Raw genomic sequence first — 20,472 nt, 5'->3', positions numbered from 1 at the left:
CTTTCTGCTAGTGTTTTTTTCTTTTCCTTTAGGGTGGGGTGGGGTGCGCGCGCGCGTGTGTGTGTGTGTGCGTGCGCGCGTGTGTGTGCGTGTGTGTGCGTGTGTGTGCGTGTGTGTGTTTGCTTTTATTGGTTTGAGAATGTATATACTGTTTTATAGTATTATGAGGTTATTTTCTTCCTTACGAAGGTGACTGTGATCCGAGGTCGTTACTAATGTGTATGTGTGAGGAGGGGGGACCAGCTCTTCTGAAATAAGGGTAGGGTGCTTTCATTCTATTTTAATATTTATTTTTTGGATTCTTGGATTTTAGTATTGTGATTTTTCGTTTTAGTCTTTTCGGGTATTCCTTATATTATGTTTGTTTAGAAAGAGGGGTGTATTTAAAATATGTATAGGGGATTTTTTTTAATGTTTCTATTTATTTGTCTCCCCATGTGGGTATGTCCAGACCCAGGATCGGTTCCTAGTGTGGGGGAGATTTTGTTCCCCAGAGGGGGGGCAATTGGAGAGGGTATAGGTATGGGAGGGGGATGATAGAAGGGATGATAGTTGTTTCAGTCATGAGGGGGTTCTCCTCCACTGACTGAGGAGGGAGCGAGGAGTTGGAACAGATATTATACTATGGTTCTAGGTGTTTCCTAGTGTTGTTGGTTTCGTGGTTAAGTAGGGTTGGTATTGTTCAGTGTGTTGTATTAGAGATAAGGGTGTTATATCTGTGTGTGGTTGTATGCGTGCACGTGTGTGTGTTTTAATGTGTCGGTTCTGATTTATGTGTGGGTGGATATATATGTATGTGTATGGATGTGCATGCGAGTGTACCTTACATTTCATGTTTTTGTGTGATGATATTAGGTTCTGTTCAGTTCAGGAGTGAATCTGGTGATGAAGTTTTTTTCCTGTGTAAGTAAATAAAAATAATTGTCTGTTTGGAAGATTGGCATTATTTTGAAGCTGTTTCCACTGCATGTGTGTACGTGTTTTGAAACATAGAGGTGTCTGTTATCTGCAATTTTGATGTTGCTCTTATGTAAGGCCACGCTATTACTGAAATTGTTGGTGGCGCCTATGTAGGATTTGTTTCATGTTGTGCATCTTAGTTCATATACTAAATTTCTGGAGGTGCAATTTAGATCATTTTTTATTTTGAATGTTTGTGTTGGGTTTTTGAATGTGTATGTGTTACCTTCTATTATTATGTCACATACTCCACATCGCGGTTTATTGCATTTTGTAACCCCTTTTGTAGTATGTGGGACGAGTTTTGAGGAAGTTAGGATGTGTTTTAAGTTTTTGGGTTGGCGTTTGCTTTTTATTATTTTTGTTGTTTTAAGTATGTTGTTTAGTTTGTCCTTCTGATTGAGGAGGATAAGGTTTTTTGTTATTTGTGTGAATAGTTCTGGTTTGTTTGTGTTGTGTGTAGAGACGTATGCTAAAATTTGTTCTTTGTTGTGTTCTTTTGGGGTCCTTAGTTGGTCTATTTGAATTTTTTCAGCCAGTTCAATACCTTTCTGTATGAGTGGTAGTGGATATCCTCTTTTCCGCAGTGTTATTTGTAGTTCATTCAGTCTAGTTGAACGGAGGTGTCTGTCTGTTACTATGGTGCAGACTCTACGTGCTAGGGAGTAGGGTATTGATTTTAGACAGTTTTTAGGATGGTGGCTTTTGAAGTGGAGGTATTGTTGAGTGTCTGTGGGTTTGTGGTAGATGTCTGTGATTGTTGTTGTTTTTTATTGTTACTAGGATGTCTAGGAAAGGTAGTTATGTGGTGCTTTGTTCTAGTGTGAAGTTTATTTTTGAGTGTAGATTTTGTAGCAAAGTGTCGAGTTCTTTGATATCCCCCATGGGGTTCTCCAGAGGATAAAGCAGTCGTCTAGGTATCTTTTCCAAGATTTTATGAAGAGAGTTTTTATATTGTGCCCGTACTTTAGCTCTATCCTTTCATAAAAGGGTATCTTCTAGGAAGGCGAGTGTAAGGGTGGCATATGTCGGTGCCATTTTGGTACCCATTGCTGTGCCTAGTATTTGGATGTAGTTGTCTTTATTAAATTGGAAGGAGTTGTTATTGAGGATTATGTCGATGCTATCAATCACGGATTATTTATTGAATCTGGGATGTAAAGTCTGTGTATGTTTGTCAATCCATTATGCGATAGCTTCTTTTCCTAGATTGTGTTGGATATTGCTATATAGGCTGCTAACATCGAATGTGGCTAGTATAGTCCCATCGTCTACTGTTTGTGGTAGGGAGCTAAGGAAGTGTGTGTTGTCTCTTACAAAACTATATATATATATATGCACATACATATATATATGTATATGTAAGTGTATGTATATATGTGTGTGTGCGTGTGTGCGTGTGCGTGTGCGTTAAAAAATAAAAAAATTGAAAATAATTCATTTAAATCATTTAAAGAATAACTACATTTCTTAGTTTACCTCGTATACATATACACTCAATCACACACAAACACACACAAATCTATCTATCTATCTATCTATCTATCTATCTATCTCTTTATACACACACACACACACACACACATATATATATATATATATATATATATATATATATATATATATATATATATATATATATAAGAGACTAGACTACTGAAAACATCTGGACTAACACCACTACTTCAGGCATTGTCAGAACCGGATAAGTTGTCCATGGAAGATGATTTAGAATGTCCAGAGTATGGGACTGGTGGAAAGACCTCGGCTACCAAAATTTCAAACTAGGGCAGCAATAGAAACTGTTAATATTGCTCTCTAGAGACCACAGAGCTGAAACGGATTTAATATTCTGCGGTATTCTACATTGTTAGAAAAACAGTCCCTAAATTCCGAAAGCAATGAGAGTCTGGAGCAGAAAAACGAGGCCCAATATTTGAAATTAAAGCTCCAAAATCAACTGAACATTTGCAGAAAGGGTTGTCCGAGATAAAACAAGTTATTGTATCTCTTGTAGTGCAGAGACAACTGAAGAAAATAATTTGTAGGCCCAGTGTTATATACGGAACAAAACTAGGGGAGTCGAAATACATACAGAAGGATTTGAGGGCAGGATCTTTCTAAAGCATAAGGAGAACAAGAACAGGGCGAAAAACGAAATAAACGGGTTAAATACAATGCACAACTATTCGACCAAATTTTGAGAAGGTACGCAATCAAAAGTTGCCGGAAAAAAATCATATAACCGAGCAAGCCATAAATGCCAGAGCCAGATTCATTCGCAGGAGCACTTGCATTATCAAGATACGCAATTTTTGGTTTAATAACTAACATTACAGTCATTATAGCAGTTGCTTCACCAAATTATTTAATAGTTAATAAGCCACACCAGTATACTTGTTCAAAGGTGATAAATTCTCAATCATAAAACGAATAAAACACACCCTAGTAAATACAGACCCAAACACGACTTGTAAGCTCTTCAATAAGCTGGTTACACACAACATTTATGAACAATTCTCCTCCAGAAAATACCTGAAAAACAAGCATGGTTCAAGGGAAAGTGTTTAGTCACTAAGAACAATTTGTTGAAAAATAGGCCATTCTTGAGGACTGGAGGAAATGGCAGAGGAACCTAAGCAGAGCTTAGATTAATTATCAGAAGGCGTATAATAACGCGTGAAACAAAGGATAAAATGTTAACACTATACAGAATGACATACAAAAATAAAAAAAAAGTAAAAAACATATTTAGATTTAAAATTTTATGTAAAGAATGAAATATATATTTAGATTTAAAATTTAATGCAAAATATAAAATACAGATTTAGCTTTATAATTTTATGTACAAAATAAATATACATTTAGATTTAAAATTTAATAGAAAATCTACAATATATATTTAGCTTTATAATTTTATGTAAAAAATGAAATATATATTTAGATTTAAAATTTAATGCAAAATATAAAATACAGATTTAGCTTTATAATTTATGTAAAAAAATTAAATATATATTTTGATTTAAAATTTAATGCAAAATATAAAATACAGATTTAGCTTTATAATTTTATGTAAAAAATGAAATATATATTTAGATTTAAAATTTAATGCAAAATATAAAATACAGATTTAGCTTTATAATTTTATGTAAAGAATGAAATATGTATTTAGATGTTAAATTCAATGCAAAATATAAAATACAGATTTAGCTTTATAATTTTATGTAAAGAATGAAATATGTATTTAGATTTAAAATTTAATGCAAAATATAAAATACAGATTTAGCTTTATAATTTTATGTAAAGAATGAAATATGTATTTAGATTTAAAATTTAATGCAAAATATAAAATACAGATTTAGCTTTATAATTTTATATGAAAAATGAAATATGTATTTAGATTTAAAATTTAATGCAAAATATAAAATACAGATTTAGCTTTATAATTTATGTAAAGAATGAAATCTATATATATAAATCTCAAACGTCTGTGTGTATGTATGTTTGTATGTAACGCTAAAACTTTTGAAAGACGAAACCAAACTTGACAAATTTGGTATCATATTGATACCAAATTTGAACCTCCGTCACCCGGATGACAAATATCGAAATTTCACGTCAAACGGACCACTAAAAGTGGGCCAACTGATCAGTTTCCTGCAAGGGGGGCCCCCAAAAAACCTGTCATTTTAACGTTATTATTACGTATTTCTTGCTTGATCCAATGATATTTATACGTAATTAAAAAAACGCTTAGTCATGTCACGTGACGTGACGTCAACATCCAGTAATGGCGACTTCTGTAAATAACAACTTTTCTTACCGATAGTTTTGCGAGAATAACTCTCCTTCATTATGTATTATTAAACGTCATGACAATGTTTCCAACGTGATTAACTGGTTAAAAATAGTATTTATACGAGAGTATAACGACAAATATCAAGAAAAAATGATAAGAGATAAAAAAATATTCATCGATAAAAAAAATAAACATCGTTATATTTAAGCTAAAGTCAAATTCGTGAAAGAGGATGGAACCGCTTTAACGGGAGGATGAGTTATTCAGCGACTCCAGCCTATTTTGTTATATATATATACATATATATATATATATATATATATATATATATATTGTAAAATATATATATTACCACTTATTCCAAATTTCCACAACCTGGCAAATACTGGTACACGCTAGCAAATTTAGATTTGCAATTACAGAATATGATTCTAATTTTTTCCTTTGCTCTTTATTCTAACACTACACTAAGTTTACTGTTTTATTTCGTTACAGTTGATATTGTGTAGAACAATAAGAAAATCATAGTGAACAATGCATTCAACAAAATTTCACACACATTTCTAGATACCTATATCTATTAAGTTCAAAAGAAAGGACACACTTAGGGAGGTATTTTGATGGTCAAGTCACTAAATAGAGATTAGCTGGTTTCCCGGCATAGCCCAGGATGTAATATAGATTGACTGAAATACATGTTCTAGTTGGTTTCTAGGCGTTGCCAGGGATGTAATATAGACACATTATGTTGTATATTACCTGTTCTCTTCTCCCTAAGGTAAAACAATTTCATATACATGCTGTAAATTACCTATGCTAGGGATAAAACATGAACAATACCAGTCCTAGGGTAGATAAAACAAATAATATATAGAGATGAAAGATTCCTCTCCCCAAAGAATAAAACATATGTTCAATATCTGCTTTTGTTTTTTCATTGTTTATACGGTCCCGAGCAACGCCGGGTAGCCCTGCTAGTATATATTTAGATTTAAAATTTAATGCAAAATATAAAATGCAGATGTAGCTTTATAATTTTATGTAAAGAATGAAATATATATTTAGATTTAAAATTTAATGCAAAATATAAAATACAGATTTAGCTTTATAATTTTATGTAAAGAATGAAATATGTATATATATATATATAGTTTACGACCCCAAAATTACTTTATTTGATATATATTTTTAAGAGCCGAGTGGGAAATATGGAGTCAGTGCCGGAAATGTCTGAAGCAGTTTACTATCTAAAAATCACTTTATTTCATATTCTAAGAGAGGAGTAAAATGAATTCAGTGCTAGCAGTGGCTGAAGCAATTTTCGATCTAAAAATTCCTTTATTTTATATATATTTTACAGAGAAGCGGGTGAATTATCAAGACGGTTTCGAAAATGCCTGAAGCAATTTACGATCTCCAAATTACTTTGTTTCATTTATTTATTTAGCAGTGAGTTGTGAAATATAGAATGTCCCAGAAATGACCGTAGCAGTACACGATCTCCGAAATTACTTTATTTCAAATATATCTTTAAGAGAACGTGGAAATGGTTTAAGCAGTTTACGACCTCAAATCAATTTATTTCATATATATTTTATAGAGTGGGAGAGATATCTGGAGTCAGTCTCGGAAATGGCTGAAGAAGTTTACAATTTCAAAATTATTTTTATTACATATATATTTTTAAAAGAATGGAGGAATATGGAGTCAGTCCCCGAAATGTCTGTAGCAGTTTACGATCGGAAAATTACTTTGTTTCATATATTTTTGAAGGCGAGGAATTATGCAGTATGTCCAGGAAATGGTATGAACTAAACACGATCTAAAAATAGTTTATAGATAGTTTCCAAAGAGTGGGGAATATTGAATCAGTTTCGGAAATGGCTGGAGCAGTCTGCAATCTGACAATTACTTTATTTCATATATATTTTTAAAAGAAAGTGATGGAATATTAAGTCAAGCATGAAAATCGCTGCAGCAATGTACAATCTGAAAATCAAATATATTTTTAGTGTTCTGTGAAGGTCAACTGGGCCAGTTTCTGTTGGAGTTATGTGTATTTATTTGAATTTTCAAGTTTATCATCCGGAAATGACGAGACAATTGTGGTGGTGAATAGAAAGAAGCATGATTATGTAGCTTTTGAAAGTATTTTGGAATTTTCAAACTCATTTTTTGAGGTGAGCTGGAGAGAGTAATGTCCGTTTTAGGGTCACGCAGCTGGAGGTAGTAATGTCCGTTTTAGGGTCACAAAGCAATATTCTACGATGTAATATTCTAAAAATATAAAAAAAGCATGCGGTACCATATACCAAAAACGCCATGATTTATCTTATTATATGATGTTGTTGGTGCAGAGTGATCAACTATAGTAATATTTAAATTCATGGTGCAGTAATAGTTGCCTGATTACTATCTGTAAAAATGCATTTATGCCATTCGTTTGAAAACCTGCTACGTTCTGTTCAAAATTTGATATTTTACTAAAAATAATGGTGTCGATAGTCAAAATGGAAATGTGAGTAATGTGGAATTTTATAGTGGAGCTAGGGTTGCCTAACTATTAAGGTTCTCAATGTATTTATGCAGTTATTTGCAAAAACTGCTGAGTAATCTTCCGAAAATGACATCTTTTTTTTTTAAGTTTCGGTAGTGTGGAAAGAAAATGTAACACAGTAATGGGCAATTTTTTTTATTGTTGCCTAATCACTAACACTGTCAATGTATTTATGTATTCATTTAAAAATACTGCTGAGGCATTTTCTAAAAATGACAACATTTTTCTTACAACTACAGTGCTGCTTGGTCGTGAAAGAAAAGAAACCCCGTATTGTTAAAAAAAATTATGAAACAAATGTTGCCTGGTCGCTAACTGTGACAATTTATTTATGTATGAATTTTGAAAATTTGCCGAGTCATCTGTCAAAATGACATTATTTCACTTAAAAATATGGTGTTGGTTCTGAGTGAGGAAAGAAACACGGCATTATTGAAATTCATATTGAAGCAAGGTTTCTTAATCTCTAACCGTGTCAATGTATTTATGTATTAATTTTGAAAACCTGCTGAATACTCTTTCATTTCTCTAAAGATCATAGTGTCAGTAATTGGGTGGGAGGGGAAACAGTAATGTCAAATTATATTGTGAAGCAAGAGTTGCCTAATCACTAACAGTGACAATTTTTATGCATCTATTTGAAAAATCTGCTGATGGTAATGGTATCATTTTGCTAGAAAAATATGGTGTCTGTGGTTCATAATGGAAATAACACATGTTTATATTTATCATGAAGCAAGGGTTGAATAATCAATAACCGTGTCAATGTATTTATGTATTAATGTTGAAACCCCGTTGAGTTATCTTCCAGAAATGACATCATTTCGCTTCAAATTTTAGTGTCGTGGTAGCTGTGGCGGGAAAAGAAACACAGTAACGACCAATTTTATAGTGAAGCAAGGGTTGCTTAAACACTACCCAAGACAATATATTTAAGAATTTATGCGGAAATCTTAATGATCCATCTTCTAATAATGGCTTCATTTTTCTTAAAATAATGGTTGCATTGTTGGTAGAAAAATTATTTCATATATATTGTACAGTGCCTGTCAAGAGTACGTTAAATTGTTTCATATATGTACTAGCAAAAGTACCCGTCGTTGTCTGGGTTCAAAAACAGCCTACAGTAAATGGGCCCTGATTTATGAAAGTATGATAGGTTATGATAAGGAAGGGTTGTAAAGAGATAGCTTCGAATTTGGGGGTATCAAAACCAAAGCAAAATATGATGAAAGTAAAAATAAAATAGATAAACCCCATAATTTATTATACCATACCTGTTCACACTGAAACACTTATCAAAATATTCTGTGGATCTATGTTAAAAAAAACCTGTAAAACTTTGTGACATATTTCCATTCTATGGCGGTCGGGCGCGAACGAACACCCCGTAATTTTATTATACCATATTTCTTCAAACTGAAACATAATTATCAAAGTATACTTACACAGATAGATATGAAAAGTCTTTATTAAAGTTTGTGTCTATTTCCATTCTATGGAGACGAAGCGCAAACGCACACCCACAATTTTATCATACCATCCCTATTTAAGTTAAAACATACTTATCAAAGTATTATTATGTACATCTATATCAAAAACACTTGTAAACGTTTTTTTTTTTTTGCGTACGCAGACCCAACAATTTTAATGAATCATCATTATGCCAGAACAAACATACCCATTTCTGTATCTCGATAATCTTCTATCATTATATGTGGTCAGTTTTCTATAATAGTAAACCATATAGGAGTCTATTCGTGACCAGACACACACACAGACGTTCAGCTTTATATTATGGACTAGCAATCGGTGCCCGGCGTTGCCCAGGTGTTTTGAGGTTAATGCTGAGAAAAAAAAACGGTCAATTTTTTAAACTTTGACCCCTATTATGACTTCTTAACATTTATTGTTTAGGGATCAAGTAAAGGTAATAAGTTAGATCCATGTCCAAGGAATCTATATCTAAAATATCACGTGTTTAGACCCAAAATTTTAGGAGGAGTTTGGTAGAGTTCTCAAAGGTCAAATCGTTTGATAGCGAGGCCAAATTTCGCGAATTTGGCCTTTTTTTAAAGCAGTTTGGCCTTCAAAATTTCTGTTTGGCCTTTTTCTTCACCGATCAAATCTGGGGACGCAACGGGAATTTTCGGCTAAAAAATGTTGTTACTATGCACATCTATGTATTGAAATACAATTTGTGGCAAAATTTCAGGAAAAACTAATGGATGGTTCTCTCGCAATAGTCCGGACAATTCGCTAAATTATCTCGTCAAAACCTTAAATCTCGAATTTTTGTGCATTTTTTTGGGGGGGGGCTGGGCTAATTTGGCATAATAGTGTCCATTTAATAGTATTATCTTGAAAAAATAAAAGAATAAGGAAAATTACCAAAAAAAACAAACAAGAACAACAAAGGTGTGCCGTATTTTTAAAAGTTTTATTGCGTTGTTTTTTATTTCATCGGTGAAGAAAAAGGCCAAACAGAAATTTGAAGGCCAAACTGCTTTAAAAAAAAGGCCAAATTCGCGAAATTTGGCCTCGCTTAAAAAAAAAAAAGGGGAAATCCCCCTACTTGAACTTTCTGTTTAATTAATAATGACTCGCTTGTAGCGTTGATTTTTTTCTTTTTTCGCTATAAAAAAATAAATACTTGATGAAATTACGTGATTTTTTCTGTAGGAAAACTTTATCCCATGACGAGTACGTACAATATATATATATATTTTTTTAAATATTTCCATTTTTTAATGTCAATGGAAAACTGCACAAGTACCCAAACCCGAAATGTAAAGACCACGAGTGAAGGAGCTTATATATTATTTCAGGAAAATTAATTTTTGCTAGATTTTCAAAACATTGTTTTCGTGTTGTGTACGTGTCTGCGGCTAGCAGAATGGCGGCCGTGATGTCGGAGGTTCGATTGTTAGATTGTAAGTTAGTTTCGTATTTTTTTAAGTTGTAAATCGCAAGTTAGAAAAAAATTAAACCCTTCTAAGATGGACAATAAATAAGACCAAAATATTTTATGGTAAAGTTAAGAGCGTAAGAACTATACTTTTTTAGGAGATGTGATTATTGGATTAACCAATCAGAAATCGTCTGTGGCACACACATCTCTGTTTTTATGGAGATATAGATATAGATAGATATAGATAGATAGATATAGAAGATAGATAGAAGATAGATAGATAGATATAGATAGATAGATAGATAGATATACAAGATAGATAGATAGATAGATAGATATAGAAGATAGATATAGATAGATAGATAGATATAGATATAGATAGAAGATATAGATATAGATAGATAGAAGATAGATAGATAGATATAGATAGATAGATATAGAAGATAGATAGATAGATATAGAAGATAGATATAGATAGATAGATAGATATAGATATAGATAGAAGATATAGATATAGATAGATAGATAGAAGATAGATAGATAGATATAGATAGATAGATAGATATAGATTGCGTAATATTTGCGTAGAAATGAAGAAAATCAAATTTACTGTGTATTTATCGTGTTGCCATAACAACGTGACGTAGCCAAGGACGGTAGTGGACGTGAGTGTGTGCGCGTGTTTTGTTTCGTATCTTATCAACTTCTTCGAATCTATGTGTACAGTAATACACACCCGTTTTTCGAGCTGAATAAATGTGTTACATTGAATAAAAACACGAAGTTTGGTAGAAAAGTAACTTATCTTGCCTTTGATAACATTTATTTGTTATATATTTGTTTTTTGACACCTTTTTCGAATCTATGTGTACAGTAATACAAACCCGAAATGAAAAGACCACGAGGGAACGCGCGTTTTACATAAAAATAAGTATTTTTAAATTTTATCTTTCTAGCTTTAAAAAAAGTTTAAAAATTTTATCAGCCGGCATAATTTATTTTTAAATATTGAAAAATTTCAGGAAAATTAATTTTTGCTAGATTTTCAAAACATTGTTTTCGTGTTGTGTACGTGTCTGCGGCTAGCAGAATGGCGGCCGTGGATGTCGTAGGTTGGATTGTAAGATTGTGTAAGATTCGTATTTTTTTAATTTGTAAATAAACAAGTTAGAAAAAAATTAAACCCTTCCAAGATGGACAATAAATAAAGCCATAATATTTTATGGTAAAATTAAGAGCCTACGAACCATAGTTTTTTAGGAGATGTGATTATTGGATTAACCAATCAGAAATCGTCTGTGGCACACACATCTCTGTTTTTATAGATATATAGATAGATTTACATTACCGTTCGAATGTAGGTAAAATTATTTTAAATATGTGTTGTACATTACCCGTCCTAGGGAAGGTACAATTATTTCATAAATGTGTTGTCCTATGGCAGGTAAAATATTCTTTTGCTCGAGAAAGCAAATTATACATGAAAATAAAATAAAAACCCTCTGCCTTAAGAATAATAGGTACAAAAGCAGCTTACTTTTTCTCATTGTTTTTATGGTCCCGAGCAACGTCTATTATATTAATCACACCTACTTGTTTGTTTGTTTTTTTGTATGTTAATTTGTCCGCTAAAAAACTTTTTTCATCGTACTCGACCATCGTGAAATTGGATTCGCCGGAAAGAGCAAAGTCTCGCCTAGAAGATAATATAAAAAATGCCCCAAAAGATTAATTTAATAACGATCAACTGGGCAGTTTTTTGCACGGGGGGGGGTACCTTTATTCTTGTTTTTCTAATGTTATTAGAAACCCCTGATAAAAATTGGGTAGGGGCAGTGTTGGTCGAACGGAAGTAGATTTGTTTATCGCGCGTGCTTATAAATCTGGCGGCCACTACAGTATAGTGCATAATTCAGGTTTGCATTTCTCGAAAACTTCTTGTTTCCGCCAAAGTTAAGCAGATTCGAAAGCCTATTAAAGAAAATTGGTGAGTTGGAGCTAGGGTAAAAATTACCAAATAATAAAAAAAAACAGAAACAAAATTAATGTCTGAACCGATAATCACTCTGGAATAGAGAAGTAAACAAAAAACAAAACAAATATATAACAAAGAAATATTTCCGTAAGCAACGTAATTTAGGGTGAATGTGTAGTTTAGCGGCGTAAATTATTTGACAGACACAAAAATTATAAAAAACGATTTATGTTTATATAAAACACACTGATCGCTCCAAAAGCTGTAAGAAATCAGAAAAAAATTAATTGTCATTATTTTCATCATTCTTATTAGACAAAATTTACGACAATCGAAGCCGCCATATTGCTTGTAAAATTTGGTGCTTCTAATGTTTGACAGATTAGCTAATCTAAGGTTTAACGTGGCCATTTTTATGCTCTTTTATGGAACCATGTTTTAATTAAGAGCGTATAAAAGGCCAAATTTGGCATAAAAAGGGCCAACCTGTCAAAAATTTAGAAAGACCAATTGTTAAAAGCAATATGGCGGCCTCGAATGTCGTAAATTTAGTGTAATCTAAAATGATGAAAAACTTATATAAATGAATTTTTTACTGGTTTTATTTTAGTATTTGGATCTTATAATGTGTTTTATATGAAAATAAAACGGTTTTATAATTTATTTGCCTGTCAACAGATGAAAACAAAACAAAAAACATAGCATCGTGCAAAGGTTGGAAGCAGTTGACACGATAAGTAACATGGTTTAAGCCTATGTAATTGTTGGAAAGTATATAATTAAAATCGTTTACAGTAAAAAAAATAATCTAAGTATTTAAAAATCTGCCCCCCCCCAAAAAAACAAACGAAAACAAAACAAAACAAAAAAAAAGCATCGTGTAATGGTTGAGGAGCAGCTCTCGAATGGAAAAATAGCTACTGGTTCAATAAATGTGGTTTATTCTTTTATCAGGTTTCTTTTTTCATGTTATTTTGTTAGGGAGAATATTAGGGTGAAGGCATTCTATGCATAGATAAGTATGGTATTAGCGGTATATAATTTCCTATTTATGAGCGTTTTTAGCACGATTACATAATCTACAAAGCGCCACCATATTTGAAAAAAATATTGAGCATTTGTTTATGCATGAAGAAGTGAACTCTAAAGGAATAGAATTGGCTGATCTCAGCTAATCAAATTTGGCGGATATCAAGAAGGGACAATTTATAATTTTTTTAATCAGGTCAGGGAAAGATTATGTTATGTGTATGTAGCTAATAACCAGTTACAAAGGGTACAATGAAAGTATCCTACGGAATTGTAGAATAATAATAGCCTATACGTAATGAATTAGTATGTGGCATCTGTTATTGCAAACCTACGATACTTTAGTCCAGGGGGCAATTTCTGCAGTCAAAATATCATATAGGAGATGAGGATAGATTTATTTAATGAAAATAAAAATGAATAATTGTATTAAAGGGTGTGTTGTTTCCCGTGTATTTATAGTTTTAGAAAGCATTTTAAGAAACGAACGCCAAGGTATTAGCTATTGATTTACAGCGTGTTTAAAAATGATGAATATGCAATATACTTTTCTATTGTGAATTTAAGGAATTCTATTGAAACATAAGCTGTTAATACATGTTAAACTAGTCAATGTGGCGTAGAGGGCAAAATGAAGAATTACTTTCATGTTCCAATATTTTATATAATACTTTTAAGTGTCCTCCATTTTTTCCTTGTTACGAAGCAATGCAAAACACTCCTCCTCATGATAAGGACGACGACGACTATTGAGAAAAATAAGGAATACATTGAACAATGAAGGTTTAATATCATAAGAACAAAGAATTGGTTAAAAAAGGAACATTATATTCGTAAAACTTACACCAGATATAGGGAGCTTGTGTGATCATATGAGATTTTAATGTATCGTCTGCGTTTTCGAAGCTATACTGTCTTTTTTGTAGAAAGGAAAAACGCTATCCTTTTTTATATTAGGGATGAGGGGTCGGTAGGTGGGATGAAATCAGCTTTACTCCACCAATTATTACGTATTATTACGTACCACATTGATACTCGCTGGCAAATAATTCCTCAACCGACCATGCCAGACCGGTTGACCTCAATCAGGATTTTCATGAATCAACCTTTTCTTTTATCATCAATCAAAATCTTAAAGTGAATTGACATTTTCCTTTTTGCATGGAAACCAATTTTGACCTCATATAATTAATTATTTCCCATTTTCGTTTGGTTAATCTATTATTAGGCCAACACAATACACCCTAGTATCTACTAGTGGAGGTATCTAATGTAACTAGAGCCCGTATGTATTATAGCAATTAGAAGCCAAATTGTGACACCCCGCTTTGTGTAGGGGTTGAATCTCGGAGTTAACTACACCAATGAAGTACTGGTGTTCCGCCCAAACAATAGGCTAACACTAGACGTTGGCCTTTTTCTTTGAAATTATTTCATGTATTGGTGACGTGCCTTGCTTAGAATGAAGACACGAGTATACATGTAATTTTTGTAGAGTTAGAGTTCTCCTCTGGAGCCCTGGATTTCAATCTATCTTCCGACCCTAATGTCACACTTTTTTTTCGATGGAAGGAACCCTAATAACCAGCTGACAGGAAGCTAATCTTTAGCGCATAAAAGCCAACATTGATTAAATTATTCCTGTAATGACCTAGTCCCTGTTGACTGAGGTATAAAGTTGGTTCTGTGATGTTCAAGGAGGTCCACCCTCCCAGGCATTGTCATCTCAATTTAATAAAATATTAGTTTATTGCTAATCGCTCGAGGCGCCTTGCTTGCAATGCCATAAGGCTGTATAGGCATCTTTTGTAGGGTCAGAGATTTCTCTCTCGGGAGCGTCGACCTTTTAATCTCAAATTCCTACCCTAGTGTTACAGTTGTTTCGGTGGGGCAGACTTAAATGCCTAGCTCACAGGGGGGTAATTTTGGCTCCCATAATTCAACATAAGTAAGACCTTATCTGTAATGTTCTAGTACCTAAGTATTCTGGTGTAATATTAGTTTTGTGCAATTCTAGGAGGTCAGCTCTCTCAGGCTTTGCCTTCTTTCTTTAAGATGGGATTAGTTTATTGTTACACCCTTGAGGTGTTCTGATAGGAATACTGACAAGCCGGTACATATATCGTTTGCAGAGGCAGAAATCTCTTCCTTTGGAGCACTGACTTTTCAATATCAATAACTGATTATTTTTTTTGGCGGGAGCGACCTAAATATGCATTTCACAGCAAGTTTATCGTTGGCTACTAAAAGTCAAAATAGATTTGCCCATTTCTGTAATGACCTTGTCCCTATTGATTGCAGTGTAATGTTGGCTCTGTGTAATTCAAAGAGGTCTACATTTCCAGGCTTTGCCTTCTCATTTTGAGAATAGATTAGTTTATTGCTAAATGTCTGGGACACCTTGAGTGTAATACTTACGGGCTCTTTTGTTGGGTCAACAGTTTCCTTCTTTCAAATGCTTCCAGTTTTAGTGTCACAGATTGTTTTCTGTAGGAGGGACTTAAATACTCAGCTACAAGGGAGTTTTTTTTTATTGCCACTCAAAAGTCAACATGGATTTGACCATTTCTGTAATGACATGGTGCCTATTAATACGGTGTAATGTTCGTTCTGTGCAGTTCACGAAAATCCACCCACCCAGCCATTGCGTTCTTTCTTTGAGAAGGGGTTAGTTCATTACTAATCGCGTGATACTTTTTTCTTGGAATTTTGACGGGGTTGCACAAGCATCTTTTGCAGGATAAAATGTTTCGTCCTCTATAGCGTCAACTGTTCAATATTACCTACCAATCTTAGTATCGCAGTACTTTCGGTTGGAAATACCTGTAAACCAAACTCACAGCGAGTTCATAGTTGGCCCTCAAAAGTTAATATAATTCCTGTGATGACATAGTTTCTGTTTATTACGGTGTAATGTTAGTTCTGTGCAGTTCGAGGAGGTCCATCCTAATTCCTAATAGTGCTTTCCTAATTCTGAGAAGGGATTATTTTATTGCAAATCGCCTGCGGCGCTCTATTTGGCATGCCGACAGGGTCGCACATCTTTTGCTGACTTTTTAATTTCTCCTTCCAAACTTAGTATCAAAGTTCTATTGCATGGTCAGAGGTCTCCTATTCTGGAGCACTGCTTTTTTCAATTACACCTTCCAACGGTTTTGTTACAGCTTTCTCAGTGGGATTAAACTAAATACCAGCTCAGCAGGGATTTTATATTTGCCCCCCCCCCAAAAAAAAATAATAGCATCAGAGATTAAACTATTTCCTGAAATGACCTGGTCCATATTGCACGCTATAATACCTCAGGGACACCCAAACTTGAAGCGCCCGTCCTCAATCTGAAACGGTTCAGATACATGATTTCTATTTCTTTACTATTTCCCGTTTTGTTTTTCTGTGGTAAAAAAATGCACGATACCTATCGTCTTTAATCGTTCATCTCTTTGTGGGATAATACGTATGTCTGCATTAGTGTTAACTAAAATATGTGACCTATGTTGCGGCCTTTCACCAGAACGAGAGCAATTATCCACCATTCGAAAATTTCATAATTACTTGATGAAATGGAAGTTTTATATGAAGTTGCAGCAGTTTTTGCATTTGTGTGCATTGTTGTCAGATCTAAAGCAGTATAAGCATATATTACCCTGGAGTTGATTTTAATAGAATATTTTTTGCAACGACTTTAGTCGTGTTTGTTGAGAACTGCAAATACTTTAGATTTTAGAGTGTTTTAAATAATTTCTACAATAAATAAATTTTCTTAAAGATAAAATATAAAATTTAATTCAACTGTATATGCCAAGATTATTAATGTTTGGCTGTTATTGTCGATGAGGACTGCTATTCCTTCAAATAATGAGGTTACACTTGCTGAGGCCATTAGGTATGAATACTTTGAACAAATCTTCATAAAGCATGAAGGTTTTCACTAGCATATAGGTTGAATGGTTAACCTTATGAATTTTTCTTCTAATTTCCCGAAAACACGCACATATATATCTGTCAACCACAAGGAACATGGTTAAAATTCTTAGAACGTCGCCCTATAGATAATTCGATAAAAAAATGTGATAAATTTATATGCAATCTATATTAATAAACTGATACTCTACTCGACATTCTAAAATAATTATAATCGAAAAGTGATAGTATAGTATAAAAAATAAATGGTTCAACATTATTTTTTTACTGAAAACATTAATTAAAAACTAGTAATATTTATTTTTATTTTCAAATTTTAGGCTCATTACTGAAAAATAATAGTCAACATTAATATTTTATATGAAATGGTTTTAAGTTCATCAAAAACATTAAAATATAATAAATTAGTCTGTACTTGATTCGTTATGTTGTTTAAAGCATCAGCAGTAAAACACTCAAATCAACGGTTTATTTGAACTAATTAACGCATTATTCAATATGTCGGTGCTAATGCACTTACTGATCCGCTATATTTTAAATCACATTTTCAAGTTTAATTAAAGTTTTATGATATGTTTTTCATTCAATTGTAAGGTTAAAATACAGAATAGGTACAAAACACCCTCCCTTCCCCGTGTTAAGAATGGCTTTTTAAATAATAACGTTATTACTTCAGCACGGATCAATGCGTGCATGAGTACCAATAAGTCTATTATAAAACAACGATTTTACGCAAAATTCGACTTTAATATATATATATATATATATATATATATATATATATATATATATATATATATATATATATATAAAACGAAGGCAAAAACGTAACATTCAAAAACAGAGAATCAGCAACTATGTCCCAGGGCCTAGCTTGAGTCCGAACACGGTACCTCCGGGTTGGGTTCGAGACTCCTAACAAACAGTTCCCCAGTTCGATACAAAACACCTGATGAAGGCCGGAGGGCAAAACGGCCGAAACGTTGTGACGATAACAACCAAGATGAGGAAGTCAGTCCGACAATATCAATCAATGAAAACACCTAATCTCAAAAATACAGACATATATATATATATATATATATATATATATATATATATATATATATATAAAGAGAGAGAGAGAGAGAGATTTATATATATATAGATATATATAAATATATATAAATATATATATTCATAAATATATATATATATATATTCCTCATAATTTTATGCCTTTTTTTCTGTAGAACATCAAAATACACTTTACTTCCGATATCACTTATTCATTAGAGTTAAATCTCTTTCCCTAGAATCCCATTATTTTATTATTATTGTTTATTGTATTCTTTCATATTTTAATAAGAACAATTGGTTTTACATGCTAATAATTTTCATCTTTGCTTGTTCTTTCATTTTGTGAATAAAATATTTATAAATTCATTTCAACTTGAATTTAATACCGACAATTATCTTTCGTTTTCACCCAATTTTCAGCTATTTACGTTGGCTTCATTCTATGTTTCGCTATCGAAGCGTCGTATCTCTTTGTCTGCCTCCTAATTGTATCCGTAAGGAAATTCTTTCGGAAAAGGAAACAAAAACGAGTAATAGGAAACCCCACCGGCCGATCGATTGATGACGTCATTTGTAGCTTTTGACACCTGACTATTCCCTTTTGGCTTCAAAGTTATTTACTCGCCATGATCTTCTACTTTGCTTTTTTTTACACACGTGATTCATAGTTGTTTCATTTTGTACGTACTTCTTTTTAAATCAACTTCACTATGATAAAGAAAATACAGAAACAAGGTTGCTGATTCTGTTCCATGCTCACCTATCTCTGTCGTTCTCTTGTTTAATGCTCTGCTTTGTTCGCAACTCCTCTTGTATTATGGTACCATCTCCTTTTTTCCTGTTTACGAAAAAGACTCGTGACAAGAATTCAAAGAAATAAACCAGACAATAGAGAGAGAGAGAGAGAGAAAGAGAGAAAGGGAGAGAGCTCTTTCAATAATCACTTAAAGGATGTTATGAAAACTTCATTTAAAGCACTGTACAATGCTAATCATTCGGATGCCTGTACGATGAGAATGCTTTCACATGCAGAGATACGACGAGAAATTTTAGGTAAGTTTCAATTTGTATCGAAGAAATTATATACTGTATCTTTTATTTGTTTGCATTGTCGTATATTTAATGTAATATTATGAACAAATACTTGTATATAAAAGTTACAAATATCAGTTTACATCCACGTTTAGACTATTTCACTAGCACACGTCTTTGATTTGCTGGTTAAAATGATATTCGTTTTTATTTGTTTTATTTTTCCTTAAATAATCACCATCAAACTCATTATTTGTAAACACTACATCAACTACTATTAAAACAGGAACTGTGTCGGCTAAAACTCTCCAAATTATATGTACGTATATTTAAAAGTGGATACGTAGCTGCAACAGTAGCTGCGTGTAAACCATTTACTGCATTATCTAATTAAAACTATAAATTAAGAGCATCTTAGAAACCTTGGAAATGTATTCATTACAGCAGCTACTATTCCAATGATTCCTGTAAAATAAAATCGTCCGAATAGAATTAGCAACGGCAACATGTTTCCCTCAACTAGAAACCTCCAGATCTATTGCATTGTACAATGATATTAATAATTGCAAAAATATAAACTTTCAGCAAAGTAGAAATACTTCCAATAAATGTATTACCAATTTTAATAGTTTCAACAAAAAATAAAATGTATATAATCTAAACATCGTCCCATAAATTTATTAAACATTATTGAACCAATGAAAAATGAAAAAAAAATCCTTCAGCTAAATACATTATTCATTTAACATTTTATTGTCTGCAGCAAAAACAGAAACACTCTGCAGTTCAGAAACCCTTAAACGTGTCTGCATTATGCATCTTTTGTTTTTTCCCGATTCTTATTGATAGATACCATGTTATAAGCGTATAAGAATTTTAAAGGTTGTAAGAATATGGACGATTTTGCTTTTATTTTTTGTTGAAATATCTTTACATGAAACTAAATTATTTAAATGAAATCCTTTACCTAAAATAAAATAAAATAAAATAAATAAAGTAAACATTATTTGTTAGGAATTACAACTCAGGCTGCTGTTTTACCGATTCTTATTTATAGGATCTCATTATAACTGCATATACATTTATAGTAAATCACATCAAACAAGAAACCTAGTTTAAAGGCTTATTTATAAACGCTTTCTGATTTACAAATTCATTCTAAATTGTATGAATATGACCTTCTATTAATACCGATACTTATTTATACATTTTTGCGTGATTGTGTATAA

At 32.5% G+C, this 20,472-nt stretch overlaps 1 protein-coding gene across 3 annotated transcripts in view; it reads left to right on the top strand.

Moving 5' to 3' along the window:
* The window catches only part of LOC145239855 (uncharacterized), a 251,978-nt gene that overhangs the window by 138,424 nt on the left and 93,082 nt on the right, over positions 1-20,472 (top strand). The window contains exon 1 of one of the 3 annotated variants that reach the window (XM_080103416.1): positions 19,007-19,264. The exons of 1 other annotated variant lie outside the window; for it this stretch is intronic. In XM_080103416.1, the coding sequence (XP_079959542.1) occupies positions 19,168-19,264 (97 nt within the window). In that variant the 5' untranslated portion in view covers positions 19,007-19,167. Of the gene's footprint in view, positions 1-19,006; positions 19,265-20,472 lie in introns of those variants that run through there. One more of the 3 variants, XM_080103415.1, reaches the window with a different exon arrangement.

This window comes from Euprymna scolopes, chromosome 19 (genome assembly GCF_053919585.1).
Source record: "Euprymna scolopes isolate OS-2025 chromosome 19, ASM5391958v1, whole genome shotgun sequence".
In the NCBI taxonomy this organism is placed as follows: Eukaryota; Metazoa; Mollusca; class Cephalopoda; order Sepiida; family Sepiolidae; genus Euprymna; species Euprymna scolopes.
The sequence above is the reverse complement of the archived record's forward strand: the minus strand, read 5'-3'. Positions and strand labels throughout refer to the sequence as shown.